The sequence below is a fragment of the Phyllopteryx taeniolatus genome, chromosome 10 (genome assembly GCF_024500385.1).
Source record: "Phyllopteryx taeniolatus isolate TA_2022b chromosome 10, UOR_Ptae_1.2, whole genome shotgun sequence".
NCBI classification, from domain to species: domain Eukaryota; kingdom Metazoa; phylum Chordata; class Actinopteri; order Syngnathiformes; family Syngnathidae; genus Phyllopteryx; species Phyllopteryx taeniolatus.
Genome location: NC_084511.1, coordinates 11,700,145 through 11,718,010, shown reverse-complemented (window position 1 = coordinate 11,718,010; position 17,866 = coordinate 11,700,145). Strand labels below are relative to the sequence as shown.

Below are 17,866 nucleotides of genomic sequence, written 5' to 3'. Positions count from 1 at the left end.
ACTGCACATCACCCAAAAAAAACACCATACCAACAGTTCGGAGGTGGGAACATGATGGTGTGGGGCTGCTTCACAGCAAATGGTACTGGTACTTCACATTATTGAAGGAAGGATGAATGGGCAAATGTACCAAGACATTCTTGACAAAATCTGCTCCCATCTACGAGGATGATGACAATGAAACGAGGGTGGACATTTCAGCAGGATAATGATCCAAAACATAGTGCCAAGGAAACACTTTCAAAGAAAAATAATAAAGCTAGAATGGCCCAGCCAATCACCTGACTTGAATCCAATCGAATATCTATGTAACTCAAGGTCCATGAAGGAAGCCCATGGAACATTCAAGATTTGAAGACTGCTTGTGTGGAGGAATGGGCCAAAATCAAACTCGAGCAATGCATGCGACTAGTTTCTCCACACAGGAGGCGTCTTGAAGCTATCATTGCAAACAAAAGGCTCTTGTACAAAGTATTAAATAAATACCAGTTGGCGTGTTCAATACTTTTTCCCTGTGTCATTTCACATTATTACACACAATTTAATTTCTGAGTTTATTTGTTCTACTTTCTTTGCATGTATGGATTACTTGGGTTGTTCCCACCATCTGTTGAAATTCTCAGGTTTATAGCACCTTTGGAAATATATTTAACGAGAAAAATGGTGATGTGTTAAATGCTTATTTCAGCCACTGTATCTAACACATAGATACTACAGTATTTTCTATAAATAGATTTTTGTGTTTCAATACATTTACAATGTGTTTAAAAGGGTATTTTAATCAGTTTAGAGTGTGTGTGAGGGGTAAAGCTATTTAGAAACTTTTTTAATATGGTCTCTACAGCATATTGCAAATTTTCACCTATAGTGGGTGGGTCTTAAACGTATGCCCCACAATGAACGAGGGGTTCAGAGTAAATTAATTATCCATCCATCCATTTTCTGAGCCGCTTCTCCTCACTACGGTCGCGGGCGTGCTGGAGCCTATCCCAGCTGTCATCGGGCAGGAGGCGGGGTACACCCTGAACTGGTTGCCAGCCAATCGCAGGGCACATACAAACAAACAACCATTCACACTCACATTCACACCTACGGGCAATTTAGAGTCTCCAATTCATTCATGTTTTTGGGATGTGGGACGAAACCGGAGTGCCCGGAGAAATCCCACGCAGGCACGGGGAGAACATCCAAACTCCACACAGGCGGGGCCGGGGATTGAACCCCGGTCCTCAGAACTGTGAGGCTGACGCTCTAAACAGTCGGCCGCCGTAAATTAATTATTGCCTAAAAATTCTATACCCAACACCCCATAATTACAACAAAAGCATTTAACTTTTGGACCAGTTTTCATCTATGATGTCTGGGTACATTTACTGTATTCCTTCCCACATGATATTTTGTTGTCATTTCATATACCCGGGTGTCAAATTTTTTTTGTTGCGGGCCACATTGTAGTTATGGTTTCCCGCAGAGAGCCTTAGAACTGTTTAAATGCCTCATCATGTTACATATTAACAACAAATTGGTTAACTAATTTTAAAATCAAAAGTCAAGAATAATAGTTTGTTCAACAATTGTTGAAGTTACTGTAAAAGGGATGTGATAACAAAAAAAATGCTTGCACTATATCGACATTATTATTCATTATGTATGACTATTTATTTGGTCCGGATTTGAGCAAGAATCATGAAAGTTGACACATGATTTGCTTTCGCGGGCCACATAAAATTATACTGTATGTCAGGCGCCATTGGGGATGTGTTCACAAAGCCATGTCTCCGTGAAGTACAGGCCGGCGGAACGTCCGAAGTCCTTTACTGGTCTTTGTGAGAAGATGAAGCTTGTCCATTTTGTTGGTTAGGGAGCGTACAGTAGATTTGCGAGGTGAATTAACGGGAGCGCCATTCGGAATCCTCTCTTACAGAGCTTGACCTGCACACTGACTCGTTTCCCCCTATGGCGTTGTCTTTGCCTCCATGCTTCGTACACCACGGCCGCCCCTCTGGTAAGTAACTCATAGAAAAAACTGAGCAGATTTGTGAAAGTCCGGGGTAGACTCCCTAATGTTTAGATAGTCTTCCCTTGCGTAAGTGAGTCTCGTAATGTCTCTAAAGATGAACGAAACACACAAAAATACTAGAGAGCAGGTAACCAGGGCGAGTACACGGTTAGGTGCACCTACACACCTCAAGAGCATCACGGGTCCCCTGCTGGACCCCCTGCAGTTTGCCTACCGAGCAAACAGGTCTGTGGATGACGCAGTCAACATGGGACTGCACTTTATCCTAGCCTCGATAGCGCGGGGACCTACGTGAGGATTCAGTTCGTGGACTTCAGCTCTGCCACAACACCATCATCCCCGAACTCCTCCAAGCTTCTCCAGCTCAGCATCTCACCTGCCATCTGCCAGTGGATTTACATCTTCCTGATGGGCAAGACGCAGCAGGTGAGGCTGGGGGACACCACCTCATTCACATGCACCACCAGCACCGGGGCCCCCCAAGGATGTGTCATCTCTCCGCTGCGCTTGTCTTACTACACGAACAGCTGCACCTCAATGACAGACGACACCACAGTCATCGGCCTCATCAAAGTGACGAGTCTGCATATCGACAGGAAGTGGAGTGGCCGACACAACCTGAACCTGAACACGCTCAAGACTGTAGAGATGATCGTGGACTTCAAGAACCATCCTTTGCCACAGCTGGCCCTCACGCTGTCCAACTGCTGTGTCAACCGTCGAGACCTTCAGGTTCCTGGGAATTACAGTCTCACAGCACCTGAAGGGGGAGACCAACATCAACTCCATCCACGAAAAGGCCCAGGCACTTTCTGCGGCTTCTGATGAAGCACGACCTGCCACAGGAGCTGTTGAGGCAGTTCTACAAAGCAGTTATCAAATCAGTCCTGTGTTCATCCATCACAGTCTGGTTTGGTGCTGCCACAAAAAAGGACAAACTCCGACTGCAACGGACAATCAGGACTGCTGAAAAAATTGGCGGTACCCCCCCTACCCACCCTTGAGGACTTGCAGGCTGCCAGAAAAAAAACAAAAGCATGACCATCCTCTTGGACCCTCCACATCCTGGTCATCAGCTCTTCCAGCTCCTTCCCTCAGGTAGGCGCTATCGAACAATGCAAACTAAAGGTAGCAGACATTCCAACAGCTTCTTCCCTCTTCCCATTAACTTCTTAAACAGTAATTTCCAATTCCATTGTAACATGCTGCCAGTTTTGTCTTGAGATTGTTGTCACAGCTCTGTCGGGCCAATTATACATTATTCGTGCAGTCACTGTAGTAGTCTCGCCACTCTGCACTATTTGCTTATATGATGTTGGTGCTTGAGAAGTATCTGCACCATTTGCACAATTGACATTGTTCCAGATTATCGCACTGCTAGTCACTTTAAACTGCTTACATTTCTTGAAGTCTCTGCACCATTTGCACAATGGTCACTGTACCAGACTATTGCTCAATTAGTCATTTCAAACTGGTCTAAATTGCTAGAGGACTCTGCATCATTTACACAATTCTCCCGAAAAAAAAGAAACGAAAAGAAAAAAGTATTGGCATTACCACATTACTGGTAACATTTGATTGCTCAGTGACTCTCCGTACTGTGTTTTTATGTCTCAAAAGGATTTTCTGTCAAATGGCTGTCTGTTGTCGTACAAGAGCGGCTCCAACTACTGGAGACAAATTCATTGTGTGTTTTTGACATACAGTACTTTCCAAATAAAGATGATTCTGATCTGTCCACCGGGCCTTGAGTTTGACATCTGTGATCTATCCGTTTTATCTTTCACTTATCCTCGTCTGGGTCACGAGTGAGCTGACTGAGCGAGAAGCAGGCTACACCCTTACTGGTCTCCAGTCCTTCCTTGCACAAGAGCACTTAGAAACAGTAATCCATGCCTTTATTACATCTCAGATGGATGACTGTAATGCACTTCATTTTGGAGCCAGATGGGTCTCCCTTAAATGTCTCCATGCAGTTGGCTTTAAATGGTGCTACTCGCCTCCTAACTGGAGTATGTAAGAGGGAGCACATACTGTAACTCTGGTCATGGCCTCCATCCACTGGCTGCCTGTGCAGTTTAGAATACATTTTAATTTTTTTACATTTATTTTAAAATCTCTAAATGGTCTTGCCCCGCCTTACCTCACTGAGCTACTCCATCCCTATGCCCCTAACCTTTACAGGTCAGCTGATCAGCTCCTTCTTGAAGTACCGAGGTCTAGGCTGAAACTCAGAGGGGTTCAGGTCTTTTACGTCGCTGGTCCCACGGTGTGGAATGACCTCCCGCTGTGCATTAGAGAAGCCCCCTCACTGTCCATTTTTAAAACCCATTTTTATTCTTTGGCCTTCAACCTGGTTTAAGGCTCAGCATCAGTTTTCATGTTTTTATTGTTTTCTGATAGTTTTTTTCAATTGTTTAGCATATTTTTCTTTATTTCTTAAAGTTTCATTCTTATCCGTGTACATCATTTTGTTTCTAGCTGTGGTTGTATTTAAAGTGCTTTATAAACAGTTAAGTTGAAAGTCAATCGCAGGGCACATATTGACAAACAGCCATTGACATTCACAAAAGACTTCAATGGAGCTAGCCTGAAGTATCCGGAGAAAACCCATGTCAGTACGAGAAGAATATGAAAACTGCAGAGATTCGAACCCAGATCTGCTGACAGTGATGTAGACGTACTAACCCGATCAGCGTGCTTTGAGTTTTCGAAAGTTTTTAAGAACTAAAGTCATCCGAATATCATGTGCTTGCATTGTATTTATGAAGGCTAAATAATATTCACACATACATTATATAGGTTATTCTGGTAACCAAACTTTTTTTTTTTTTTTTTTTTTTTTTTTTTTATAAAGCAATCTCACCCACTCATTTTTTTGTAATATTCTATATTCTACAGTACTACTTCCACATTTCTCAACTGATTTAAACCATTCAGACTTCCAAATATTCACATAATTCCCAGTTTTTCCACAATACCACATTTTTAACACAAAACCCAAGTGAATGAGACATTAAACAACCCCCCCCAAAAAATTTCCTCGTCTTTCACATTCCAAACTTCAAATTTAAACTCATTCAGGAGATCCTGGGAACTATTTTTTCACGTAATAAAATCCTATGTTTAATTATTCCACATTTTACATGATAAAATTCCCGAATTAATGCAGATATTTTACATTTTCTTCCTCCTTTCACATTTCTCGACCAATTCCAATCGTTCAGGACATGTATATGCATTGAATATACCAGTCTCACATTTTCACAATAAAATTCCAAAGTTAAGAGATATTTTACATATTTACCTCCTCCATCCACATATCTCGACCAATTCAAACCAATACAACTTTAAACTATTCACCTCATTCAGGACACAAACGGAATAATTATTACAATACAATTCCAGGTCTAAAGAAATTGCTAAAGATTTTGCTATTAATACAGTACAAATAAAAAAATCATGTTCGAATACTGTAATAAGTTTCCCATACGCAATAATTACCTGTAAAAAAGTAGATTTCTAGTTACAAATTGTGACTGAAAATAAATCTGTAGTACCACAGGTTTGCCTGCTAGTGTCGCTGTCAATAAAGAGGCACGGCTCATTGGCTGGATACCTCCTTGACTAAAATTGCTTACGTCACTCAGCTCTTCCTCTTCTCTCGCCGTCGTAGTGGGGAAAGGACTGCGGTCAAAATGGTATCTAGAAAAATCCTCCAACATCCGTCAAAATATACACTCTAGACGTTTATGTATGCACAGAACATTTATATAAGATATCGGCGGTCCCGTGCATGTTTATATTGTTTCAAAAAATGTGTACATTTTTAAGGCGCTGCGCATTTCATAGCTAGCATAAAGGCGTTTAGCATGTGGCCAGGTATCTTATGTTGTGCACGCACTTAGTGATTTCATTTTGTCTTGTGTCGTTATCTAGTCGTCCCACAAGACTTTCAGGATCAAGCGCTTCCTGGCCAAAAAGCAGAAGCAAAACAGGCCCATTCCTCAGTGGATCAGAATGAAGACTGGGAACAAGATCAGGTGAGGGTTGTTCGTTTGTGAACCCTTCTGCAAAATCAACGCTTAAAAAGACATGCTCTTACAACATGCACATACTAGTTTAGCGCGAATTAATGGTAAACCTTGTGCAGTAACATAATAGCCAAATTACTATTGATAAAAAGTTAGTCTTGATAAGTAATACCCTATCCTCCATTGATAGTTCCCAATCAACTTAAGCGAGTGGAGTTAGTCAACTTTATTTTGGACCTTGCTGTCCTTTGAATTCCATCCACTTTCTTTTAGTGTGGTGGTTTAGTTTGAACATTGTCTTGGGCTAAATACAACCTCGTGTCACAATTTTGATGAGCGTTTAGCGGTGTTATATCAAAATATATAGTTAAACAAATTCAATTACTGTTTTAAAGCAGCTAAAGTACCAGAAACTTCTGATATCTTCTTTTCACATACATTGCTATATGTTGTACATTTTTAATGTCTTAAGTCAGCGATGGGTAAACATTTTTTGCTCAGGGACCTAATTTATTTATTTTTTTTAATCGATAGATGGGCCAGGTCATTTTAGATGTGGCAAATAAATAGTTAAAATGATAATTGTTAAAAATGTTTGTATAAATTACGTGTAGCAAATTTAGGTTGGCAGCTCTGTGTTCTGGTGAAAATATGTAATTCAGGGAGCTCGACGCGGCCCTCCCCAAAAGTGACGTAGTCGCACTTCTGGGACAGTTAGGAAAAAATCATGGTATTCAAGGTGCTTTTTATTGTCAATTCTTCAATATGCGCAACACATACAGAGGATCGAAATTATGGTACTCAAGGGCCGGCGGTGCTACAAAAGACTAATAATATCAATATAAAACCTAAATAAAACTATGGTATATACTAAACTTTACACGATCAGGATTTTTGGGGCTGATCTCCGATCACAAGATGGAGGAATGTGTCTATTTAAATGACCTGTTCATTTACTGTATGTACTTGTGTACTTAATTGCTCCCAAAAATATATTTACAATAAATGTATCTTTGTTCCTCTATTTATGCCAGTGAGGCATAGTGACAGAACAAATTAATGGTCTTCTATTAGTAATGTATCCACTTTTTGTGGCATTTTTGTTTGTTGGTGTGCCGTGAGATTTTTCAATTGTAAAATATGTTCCTCGGCTCCGTAAAGGTTGGAAATCACTGCTCTAGTCAGATCGTGTATTCTAATCAGTCAGGTCAAACAGAAATAATGGTTGCTAACTTACTGTAATTAAATTTGTTTATTTTGAATTAAATTACTTCACCCACACCAAAACTTTAGAGCATGATTCGACAGAACGGCGGCATGTTTATGTCCAACCGTTTATGGTACCGCTAGCTTGCTAGGCTACATAACATTTTATTGCCTGCTTGTGAGTTGTATTGTATTAAAAGTATGTGAACATACCTCAAGCAAGCCTGAAACGAACGTCCTCTCGTGTCCTGACCACCAACACACGTTTCCCCCCCATTTTGTCCTCATAGTCGCCGCAATCCACTCTTCTTGTCGTTGCCACGGTAACGAGTGTATCCGGTCGTATTTGAGTTGACAAGATAAAGCCCAATGATCGTAAAAAAAAACGGGATGCGGTGGTATCAGAATACACGATTTTATTAGTCTGACAGTGCAATCGTGAAAGAGCAAATTAGTGTTTTAGTCTGAGCGGGCATTACGTGTTGTCTGTCCCACACTGCCAATGTAACATTTATTATTCAAGTGTTGTCACTACTTAAATATAAAGTGAAAGGTGTTCATCTCTTATCCGTTTTCATTGGTTACTCAAATGTAGATGTTAGATGAGGTTACATCTGAATTGTTGGCGTAACTGAATGGTGCATTGACACCGTGCATAATGGTAGACTGCATGCTCAAGTAAAGCAGGTCTGCAATTGCTGCACTTGATCACTGTGAAGTGCTGTCATTAACCCTGCTGAGATTATTGTTCAGCCAATGAGCTCGTCATGCTCTTCCTCATTGTGAGGATGAAGAGGAGGCTCTGTCGCTGAAACACTGTTAGCTAGGTAATTATTGTTGTAGCAAAGCTGCCAACCTATAAAAATTCACTTCCAGAACAATTTGTCTGAATTTCCATATTGTCAAAGTTTTTCTAGAATATTACCACGGGACAGTCGTCATTGTTAATAAATTATGGCTTAAATATTTGTAATTTTAATGTATTTATTACATCAACCTTGTAATGGCGGACGCAGTTGCAGCCTGAATCAAAGTACCAGTATATGAGATTTTGATGTGCCATCATCATCTTGGCAGGGTCCTCGAGGGTGCATGGGAGTTCGCCCAACCAGTCTACATGTGATTTGTGGACTTGGAGAAGGCGTTCAACTGTGTCCCTCGGGGAGGGTCGGGGGGCTTCGGGAGTATGAGGTACCGAACCCCCTGATACGGGCTGTTCGGCCCTGTACGACCGGAGTCAGAGTTTGGTCCGCATATCCGGCAGTAAGTCGGACTCGTTTCCGGTGGGGGTTGGACTCCCCCAATGCTGCCCTTTGTCACCGATTCTATTCATAACTTTTATGGACAGAACTTCTAGGTGCAGCTGAGGCGTAGAGGGGTCCGGTTTGGTGGCCTCAGTATTGCATCTCTGCTTTTTGCAGATGATGTGGTTCTGTTGGTTTCATCAAGCCGTGACGTCCAACTCTCACTGGAGTAGTTCGCAGCTGGGATGAGAATCAGCACCTCCAAATCTGAGACCATGGTCCTCAGTCGGAAAAGGCTGGCGTGCCCTCTCCAGGTCGGGGATGAGATCCTTCCCCAAGTGGAGGAGTTCAAGTATCTTGGGGTCTTGTTGTGAGGGAAGAATGGAACGGGAGATCGACAGGCGGATTGGTGCAGCGTCTGCAGTGATGCAGACTTTGTATCGATCCGTTGTGGTAAAGAAGGAGCTAACGCGAAGCTCTCGATTTACCGGTCGATCTATGTTCCTACCCTCACCTATGGTCACGAACTATGGGTCGTGACCGAAAGAACAAGATCCCAGATACAAGCGGCCGAAATGAGTTTCCTCCGCAGGGTGTCCGGGCTTTCCCTTAGAGAGTGGGTGAGAAGCTGGAGGATCTCAGAGTAGAGCTGCTGCTCCTCCACATTGAGAGGATACAGATGAGGTAGCTGGGGCATCTGATTCGGACGCCTCCCTGATGAGGTGTTCCGGGCACGTCCCACCGGGAGTAGACCCCGGGTTCGGCCCAGGACACGCTGGAGAGACTACATCCTTCGGCTGGCCTGGGAACACCTCGGAATCCCCCCGGAAGAGCTGGATGAAGTGGCTGGTGAGAGAGAAGTCTGGGCGTCCCTGCTAAAGCTACTGCCCCAGCGACCCGACCTCGGATAAGCGGTAGAAAATGGATGGATGGATCATCAAATATTAGGCTTTACACGATCAGGATTTTTGTGGCCGATCACAGAGTTTAAAAAAAAATAATAAAAAAAATCACCAATCCGATCGCAAGATGAAGCAATGTCTATTTAAATGACCTGTTCATTTACTGTATATACTTGTGTACTTAATTGCTCAGAAAATTATATTTATAATGTATCTTTGTTCCTCTATTTATGCCAGTGAGGCATAGTGACAGACAGAACAAATGAAGGGTCTTCTATTAGATGGCAGGAAGTAAATGCAGTAATGTATTCACTTTTTGTGACATTTTTGTTTGTTGGTGTGCCGTGAAGGTTGGAAATCAATGCTCTAGTCAGATCGTGTATTCTAATCAGTCAGGTCAAACCAACATTACATGACAGAAATAATGGGTGCCAATTTACTGTAATTTAATTACTTCACCCACACCGAAACTTTTGCGTATGATTCGACAGAACGGCGGCATGTTTACGCACAACCGTTCGTGCTACTACTAGCTTGCTAGGCTACATAACGTTTTTTTGTTGGCGGCTTGCGAGGCGTATCGTATTAAGAGTCCGTGGACATACCTCAAACAAGCCTTAAACGAACGTCCTCTCCTGTCCTGAGCACCGGTGACCACCAACACAGGTTTTCTCCCATTTTGTCCTCATAATACAGTCGGCGCGATCCACTACTCTTGTCGTCGCCACGGTAACGTGTGTATCTGGTCGCATTTGAGTTGACAAGATAAAGCCCAATGAGCGTAAAAAAATGGGATGCGGTGGTATCGAAATAGCAGATTTTATTGCAGTAGTCTGACAGTGCCATCGTGAAAGAGCAAATTTGTCTTTTAGTCTGAGCGGGCATTACGTGTTGTCTGTCCCACACCGCCAATGTTTTTTTTATTTTTATTTTTATTTTTAAATAAGTTAATTGGCCATCCGATATTTACAGTAGTACGTCAAAAGGCTAAAAATAAACTAGCTTTTGGATTCAAATACTGTGCACGCGGAGTAAATGTCTTTTGCGGATCGGCGAATTATGACAAAGCTCATGATCCATGATTTACAATGCCTTAACCGGATGCAAAGAGAACTTTTGCCTCTGTGGCTTGGCAGCCGGGGGGCGTAATAAAATAGCGTGCAAATGGCAGCTGTTCAATCACAGCGGGCTTGATTCCTCCATCGAGCCAGGGAGTGAGTCGTGCCCATAAAAAGACACACAGGCCCAGAGTTTCTGTGATTATCAGCACTACAATAAGTAGACCACGATAGGAGGGGATTATTGTATTTGTGTATTATGTTGCTTACAATGTTGGAATTAACTTTGTTTTAATAGAAGTCCTTAAACAGTAATCTATTGTTTAGTAGCAAGTTGTGAAATGGAAACAGGAATTCTTTAAATCTTTTTTTTGGGGTTTATATTAGTGGAAGTCAGACAAAAGCTAGTTAATCATTTAACTGTTCTTGCTTCACTCTGCAGGTATAACTCCAAGAGGAGACACTGGAGGAGGACGAAGCTGGGCCTGTAGACATGTTACACAGAATCCATCCTCCATTCCATCAAAGGACCGCCAACTGCCAGGGTGGAGCCACAGCTATTTTGTACACCCTGGCTCTATGTTCCATGTTTGAAAATTAAAGATCTGTAATCAAACATACTTGGTGTACATTGTCAAATTTTACAATATTTTGACTGCATTTTGGTTTATTCAGCACAGAATGGCACTTCACAATTATAGTAAGAGCAGAAACTGATATTAATTACTTCAAATGTTTCACAGGGACAAAAATGAGAGAAGCAGTCTTTTTTTCCCCCAATCGGCCCAGAACTGCAGATGTTATTTGTAGCTCACGTTTGCTGGTTTCAGCCAAATAACTCTGGCATCCAAGATGGAAAAATAAGCTACACTAACAAGAGAGTAGAGTAAGTGCTATTACCGTGTCAAATATTGTGGTTGGAACAAGCAAAGATCCAAAGCACTTTCAAGGGAATGAATGCACAATAGGATGTAGTGATCGCAAATGTCAGCGTTTATTGGCGCGGAACGAGAAGAACCTTGTCAAGGAGCCGAGCCTCGTGATGCCGCCTCTCCTCCGGTTAAACGAGTCCACCTCGTCCGCCAAATGCTCCACTTCCTTACCTGGCGTCACCGTCACATCGCTGCTGTTGTTACAGTTCTTATTGGCGTTGCGTTCCGTTCTGCTGGCGTGCTCGTCGTCCCACGTCCCCAGCAGCTCCTTCATCTCCCGGGGGGCGTCCGGTCGCAGGTACTGCCAGGCCCGCCTGCCACCGTAGTCCATGACGTCCACGTCAGCACCGAACGCGCCCACGAGAAGCTTGACGACCGCGTAGTGGCCGTGCATGCTGGCGACGTGCAGCGGGGTAAGGCCACCGCTTCCCCGCACGTCCACGCACACCGGCCGCCCTCCTGCCCTCTCGGCCCGGTGCAGCACCTTGAGCAGCGTCTCGTCCTGGCCGCTCTTGGCTAGCCAGTGGAGCACCGAGTAGCCGCTGATGAAGTCCCGCCTGGTGAGCAGCAGCGGCTCCTCGGACACAAACTCCAGCAGAGTGTCGCAGTTGCCCTCCGCGGCTGACAGCATCCACGCGTGCTCCATGGGGTACAGAACCCACGCCAACTGACTTTGCAGCAACCCTTTCGAATTCTTAAGCTGGTCAGGTGTCTCTGAGTCTGGGTCGTCTTGACGCCTCTGCAGCAGCCGCGACCTCCGCTGCGGAGCACCCGGCATGGCATACCGGGAGAGTCGCTTCACAACGGGGCCTTGTCTGGACTCGCGATCACTGGGGGCATCCTGCCCAGACGACCTATCGTCATCCATGGTGCTGCAGTTCCGGTTATTTGGAAGACTGAATTGGCAAACTTTAACGCGTTCCCTTTCCAAATTCGCAATATAGCCTCGCACGGTGTTATTCTATTTGGATATTTAAAGAGTCTCCATTTTGTCCGAGTCGAGCTCAAAAGCAGTCATTGCATTCGTATCGGTCGTTGACGTGACTCACCTGTTCGGCATTCATTTTGGTCGCTAACTCACGTTTGAAAGCGTCAAAGCTTATTGGCACTGGTCATTCCCATTACAAATGTAAAACATTACAAAATAATATGCAATTTAAGTTATTAGTTAGTGCAGAGCAGACTTTTCTTTCACTTCCCCAGAGGAACTGAGCCAAAGTTCAGGGTAATCTCAAAGCGGGAATGCATCACGTGATCATTGATTGCAAAACCAGGAAGTGCATATGTTTTTCCAAGACGTTTATGCAACTGCTTTAAAGTGACATACAATGCAGATAAATAGAAACAATTGTTTAATACCTTAAAACATTCCAATTACAAAGGTAACAGTATGAACAGAAGGCTGACTAAACATTTCAATCAGTGTCAGGCTCCGGAGGTAACTCAATGGTCAGCTCCTTAATTGTTTGGAGGAATGTGTCATACTCAGAGCCATCTGCAAGAAAGGAACAAATTTGTTGCATCACAGTAGCTCGGGATGAAGACACTTTGCATCTAACAAATGCCTCCTGAGCTCACAACAGACAGTGGAACTTCTAAAGTGAGTGAGGCACCAGTAGTCCTCTACACCACTGCATACATTTGTCAATATTGGGTATACCTGTATGATCACTATATGAGGCTTTTTACCCGAGCGTTGTGGCATTCTCTCAGGTGACATGCTTGGGAGCGGAGGCAGATAAGGATGCATGTCATCTTCGGAGGGAGAAGGCATTTGTGGCAAAGCCAGACCAGCCAGAGCAAGACTACCGAGAGGAACTAAATCCTCTGGAACACTGTATTTCTCAAACTCTGAAATGGGGGAGGGGAAGAAAACAAACTTTAAAATACAAGGTAGCAGCTGTTTTTACTCCACTGTAGTCTTTAAAAAGACATTTACCCAACGGATCATAGGGAATGAGTTTCTCAATCTCTGGATAGTCCTCTGCTTTCTTCTGAGCTGCATGCTTCACTTTGGCTTCCTGTGGGGCGCAAAAAATAAACATACACTTTGAATAATAAAAAGAAAGTTGCAAAAGTGTGTGACCAAGTTACAAACTTTCAGTTGTAATTAAAAATTGAAGGTTCGCTCTTACACCATGGTGGAAAATATTTCACCATAATCCTAATTTAAAACCAGATTTCTTGCAAGTAGTTCTACCTCGACTAAGGCTAAAGACAAGATGCATGTTTTTTTGTGCCGATTCCGCCCCAGCACATCAAATGCCACATAATCTTCCGTGTTTTAAGATAATCCCATAAGATTGTCCGAAACAGGTCAGGGCCGACAATCTTAATGTTCAATATTTACGACCAAAACTCGTGTGGGGAACGCAGACTTCTCCCAAAGTCATGACGGCGAGAATGGTGACATGTAACAGAATGTAGCCAATCAAAGAAGCAACTGACCGATGAACACAGAAGTGACCGTAAATGAAAAAGTCTTACCCGATGTTATTTTATGTATAAAAGTGGGTTCCTCAGACAGCAGTAGTTTCCAAAGAAAGTCGTTTTTTTGGGAGAATCTCCATTTTTATAAGACTCTCGGCACAAATCTGTAAGGGTTTCTTTGGTTTTGTGAATTTACGTGATCACGCGAGACTTCAAGATCGGCGGTACAATAGAATCTGTGTGTGGTGTTGAGATTCTCAAAGCACACACACACACGACACCCAAAACTGTTGAATGCAGATTTAGCTTTAAGGGTGGGGTCTGGAGCAGATAAATCTTTTAAGAGTAGAAAAATCTGTGTGTACCAGGCCTAAGAGTGCCCCAATATAAGTTAACAAGCAGTTGGTTGACTAGCTTTGTTATGAGCGAGCTTCAAAAACACAGCTGCTTGCGTGAAGTGAAACATTTTTTTTTAAAAAGCAGCAACCAAAATTTTTTTGAATGATAAGTTTGCCCACACTTCCTAGTTACTGTTATGATAGGGCTGAGCACGACAATGAAAATTCACAACCAAAAAAAAAAAAAAAAAAAACCCTAGTTTTCTAAGTCTTCAGTTTTTCCATTGACAATACAACTGGCAAGCAATACACATTCAGAAGGAATGGTTCAAATCTAATTTGTAGACTCAGACAAATATTTTCACTTAAAAAAAAAAAAAAAAAAAAAAAAAAAAAAAAGCTAAAACACTGTTACAGTATAAACTTAACACAAAAAGTGTAAATAAAAGTTAGCTAGCATAGCTGTTGTAACCAGGCTAGCAATTCAACAGTGCAAAACAACAAGCCCGATACTCTCCGCCAAAGAATGTCAGTTAAAATGAGAAAAAAAAAAAAAAAATCCAAAAACAGGTTAGCGTGAAACAAACTGGACACTAAAGAAAAAAGGTGTAAGGTAAAAGGTTGCAGTTCCAACAGGCTGCCATCTCACAGGTGCCTTGAAATTTTTAAATCTTTGTTTCTCCCTTATTTGTACTTTTTTCCCCCAATCATGCCGTTTGCGCTAGATAATCCCGTTGGGAAAATTAAGGTACTATTAGAACTTTTTAGTCATGCTATTTTTGTCCAGCAGAGAATATCAGCACTATAGGACTTATTTTTTGTTTGTTTACAATGAGAGAAACGTGATACCCTTTGACCCCGCAGAGGACTCCATCATGCAGGAGATATGGAGCGAGATGAGAGCTGGTGCTAAAATGAAGTGCAGTGAGAACGAGGAATAAATTGAACAGGAGATTTAAACCATTCATTTTGTATGTGTGCAACTTTCCAACGGACGAACCTGCTAGAAAACTTGTTTATAGTTAAAGTCAAGCTCCTGCAGCCAACACAAGTGCCTACCTACACACTGATTGCAAGATTACAGCATCACGGCACCTTCACACTGATCTTGACCTTTTTGATCCAATGTCAAAAGTGAATGGGTGAATGCTGAACTGTGAATATGTGGGTGTTCCCTGTAATTCCCAGGGAAAGTTGAAACCTTCCACCCCTTTACAACCCTAATACCAACCACATGATTATGACGCATTACAGGTACACCCCCAACCTGAAGCTTCTCAGTCTTCTTCTCCTGCTTATTGACAACAGGTGTGGACAACAACTGCGTGTTGAGAGTCCCGAAAGCCTTTCGACCAGGACGTAGAGGAGTTCTCATGGATTTCAGTGGAGTCTTCAAAGACAGCTCTGTAAAGACAACATGTAAAATTGAGAGTCCCTAGACCAAGCCACAACAACACAATTTAAACACAAACTTCCTACCTGGTTTGAAGGAAAGACTTTGATTTTCACGCTCTGCGTTGATATGATCCATTTTGTCTGTCTGGAAATAACAGAGGCAGACGTTAGCATTTATGGTAAACGTTACTTGTTAGCGAACGTTTAAAGTTGTAAGACGTTCAGACAAGGCATACTACAGTACTGGCGTTTTAGACACTCAGATAACAACGGAACAGAACATGAACGCGAAGTCATAAAATACGGTCAAACCCAAGATATTAAGGCTAGCATTACCGTAGTCTTATTAAAGTGAACAGTTGGTCCAGCTCCGACCTCGCAACTGCAAAGATGTTTTGGTATGAAACGGAAACGTGACCGCGGCTCTTTTTAAATTCGCTGCTCTCATGTCATTGGTCGAAGTTATGTAACCCGGATGTGACTGGGCACGAACCTAAATATACACTTCCGGCTTATTTTACGCACATTTCCCTCTATCATTGTATCTTAATTAATTACAAAAAAATGGTATGTAACTATAGTCCTGATTTTATGACAAGCTAACCCTAACTTACATTTAATTAATTAAAATACTAAATACGCAAATAATTGCTAAATGCTAATTTAATATACATGTTACCCCTACGTGCGTTACTTACATTACGTACGTTAACATATTTACATAATAATACGCATTGTGTGCAAGGGACGTAGGTAGACATACAAAGAAACCGGAATAGTGTCTTAATTAGCGAGAATAAATAAATGTTTACATGATAGTATAATATTGGCAATCACGCTATCTTCTGCCCAAAGTACTACAGGTATTTATTTTTCATTCACTGAGGTTCACTGCGCGTCTGTGTGGACGAATCCATTAAAGCACTTTATAGGGGAGGTAATTGGCTAGTATCCGGTCAAAATAATTGTTTATGGTGAATTAAAAACGTATACCGGATCAATCGCTTAATAATACAAAGAATATTTGACTAGTGAAATAGAATTTAGGGCGATATCGGAGGTGGTCGGTGAAATAACGTTTGTTAAATGCGTTTTAGCAGTGGTACATCCCGAAGAAGAGGGTGAGCTGTCGGTGTAAACTCAGCTCTTCAGCTTCCCCCGCTCAACTCGGAGGGTGTGCTCAGCTAACGGCTATCACCAATGGCGTCCACGGAGATAGCGAGGCAAGCGGTGAGTAGCCCCATTTAATTAACCCGAATTATTATTATTTAATGCTATTAATCTCAGCTCTTGATAACGCATACATCATTGGAAGTGTTGTATGGACTGGGTGTGCTGCTCAGCATCCTCCCTCCATTGTGGTTATCGTCATTTTATTCTAAAATGTCGTGTTGAGATTTTGCTAATCTAGAATTGTCAATGCAAAGCTCAGTGGGGCTTCGTTATCAGTACCAATAATGGTATTTTTCCACCATTATTTATCGTCTGCGCGTATTGGTTTAATATTATTTTGGCTAAAATGCACACGTGCGTCGTAAAATGTTCATTTTAACCAATGAAAGGCTGTGAAAAAGACTATATTAAAAAAAGGCGCTGTTGTAAAGGGGCTTTTCATTTTCTAAGCCAACCTCCCCCCCCCCCAATTTCAGCACTGCTGCTCGTTTCCGTTATGTTATCTCATACAAGTCAATTCAACTTTCAGTCGGGCGTTGTCATGAGTGTGTAAGCGGGGAAAAAAACAGTTTTGCTTGGTATTTAACCCTGCAATTTTGGGGGGGGAAAAAGTCTGGTGTCAAATGTAACTGCACATATTTTGCTGTGGCTGTCTTTAAAAAAAAAAAAAAAAAAAAAAAAAAAAAAGGCAGACAATTTGCCCAGAATAGCACGTTTTTCTCAGTTTGACATCCCATTCTGCGGCTGGCTGGTGTGTAGAACTTGGCTGTGGGTGTCTTGAAAGGCAGGAAGGGTTTTAGGAATGTTGCATTTCCAAGCAGGGGCGTATTTGGTCATTTGGTGGCCCAAGGTAATTTGTATTGCAAAGATTTTGGATATTAATCTTTATCAGTAACTAAAAAGTGTGAATTTGAGACAATTATCTTTTTTACTGAGTTAAATGAAGTGCTGTACTTAAACATTTTCTCAGCACGTTTGCTGTAATTGATAAGAACATCAATCAACATTTTTAATACATCTTCGTGATGAAAAGCGCTACTCATGTCATTCTGCCTGTAATCTCTATGACATGTTCTTTGGCTGACATTGACAGTAGTACTACTGCAACTGGCAAGAACGTTTGGCTCTTGCTGT

At 42.2% G+C, this 17,866-nt stretch overlaps 4 protein-coding genes across 11 annotated transcripts in view; 2 read left to right on the top strand and 2 right to left on the bottom strand.

The window, feature by feature from the left end:
• Positions 1-5,565: 5,565 nt before the first annotated feature.
• Positions 5,566-11,084, top strand: rpl39 (ribosomal protein L39). Its single transcript, XM_061788493.1, has 3 exons — positions 5,566-5,721; positions 5,960-6,063; positions 10,907-11,084. Exons 1-3 carry the CDS (start codon positions 5,719-5,721, stop codon positions 10,953-10,955), a joined length of 156 nt encoding a protein of 51 aa, XP_061644477.1. The 5' UTR covers positions 5,566-5,718; the 3' UTR covers positions 10,956-11,084.
• A 5-nt stretch (positions 11,085-11,089) lies between these two features.
• On the bottom strand, positions 11,090-12,620 carry sowahd (sosondowah ankyrin repeat domain family d). The gene is made up of 2 exons (XM_061788487.1): positions 12,446-12,620; positions 11,090-12,250 (listed from the first exon to the last, which is right to left on the bottom strand). The coding sequence occupies exons 1-2, from the start codon at positions 12,454-12,456 to the stop codon at positions 11,452-11,454; spliced, it is 810 nt and encodes a 269-aa protein (XP_061644471.1). The 5' UTR covers positions 12,457-12,620; the 3' UTR covers positions 11,090-11,451.
• Positions 12,621-12,731: 111 nt separating this feature from the next.
• On the bottom strand, positions 12,732-16,053 carry pttg1 (PTTG1 regulator of sister chromatid separation, securin). 2 transcript variants are annotated; one of them, XM_061788488.1, is made up of 6 exons: positions 15,896-16,053; positions 15,644-15,704; positions 15,396-15,568; positions 13,336-13,417; positions 13,086-13,247; positions 12,732-12,891 (listed from the first exon to the last, which is right to left on the bottom strand). In XM_061788488.1, exons 2-6 carry the CDS (start codon positions 15,693-15,695, stop codon positions 12,812-12,814), a joined length of 549 nt encoding a protein of 182 aa, XP_061644472.1. In that variant the 5' UTR covers positions 15,696-15,704; positions 15,896-16,053; the 3' UTR covers positions 12,732-12,811. The 2 variants fall into 2 exon arrangements, with proteins under 2 accessions (XP_061644472.1, XP_061644473.1); XM_061788489.1 differs by having other exon boundaries at positions 15,432-15,568; positions 15,896-16,052.
• A 608-nt stretch (positions 16,054-16,661) lies between these two features.
• septin6 (septin 6) overlaps positions 16,662-17,866 on the top strand; it is a 28,906-nt gene continuing 27,701 nt past the window's right edge. For all 7 annotated transcript variants that reach the window (XM_061788482.1, XM_061788480.1, XM_061788486.1 and 4 more), the window contains exon 1: positions 16,662-16,789. In XM_061788482.1, coding sequence (XP_061644466.1) covers positions 16,760-16,789 — 30 coding nt within the window. In that variant the 5' untranslated portion in view covers positions 16,662-16,759. The remainder of the gene's footprint in view (positions 16,790-17,866) is intronic.

What these genes read in the sequence shown, in the direction of transcription:
- rpl39 (XM_061788493.1), top strand. An exon ending in AAGACTGGGAACAAGATCAG is followed by an intron (nt 6,064 to 10,906) that starts GTGAGGGTTGTT and finishes TTCACTCTGCAG; the next exon opens with GTATAACTCCAAGAGGAGAC.
- pttg1 (XM_061788488.1), bottom strand. Translation starts at nt 15,695, where the DNA reads ATGGATCATATCAACGCAGAGCGTGAAAATCAAAGTCTTTCCTTCAAA. An exon ending in AAGTCTTTCCTTCAAACCAG is followed by an intron (nt 15,569 to 15,643) that starts GTAGGAAGTTTG and finishes TTGTCTTTACAG; the next exon opens with AGCTGTCTTTGAAGACTCCA. An exon ending in GAGAATGCCACAACGCTCGG is followed by an intron (nt 12,892 to 13,085) that starts GTAAAAAGCCTC and finishes CCTTTCTTGCAG; the next exon opens with ATGGCTCTGAGTATGACACA.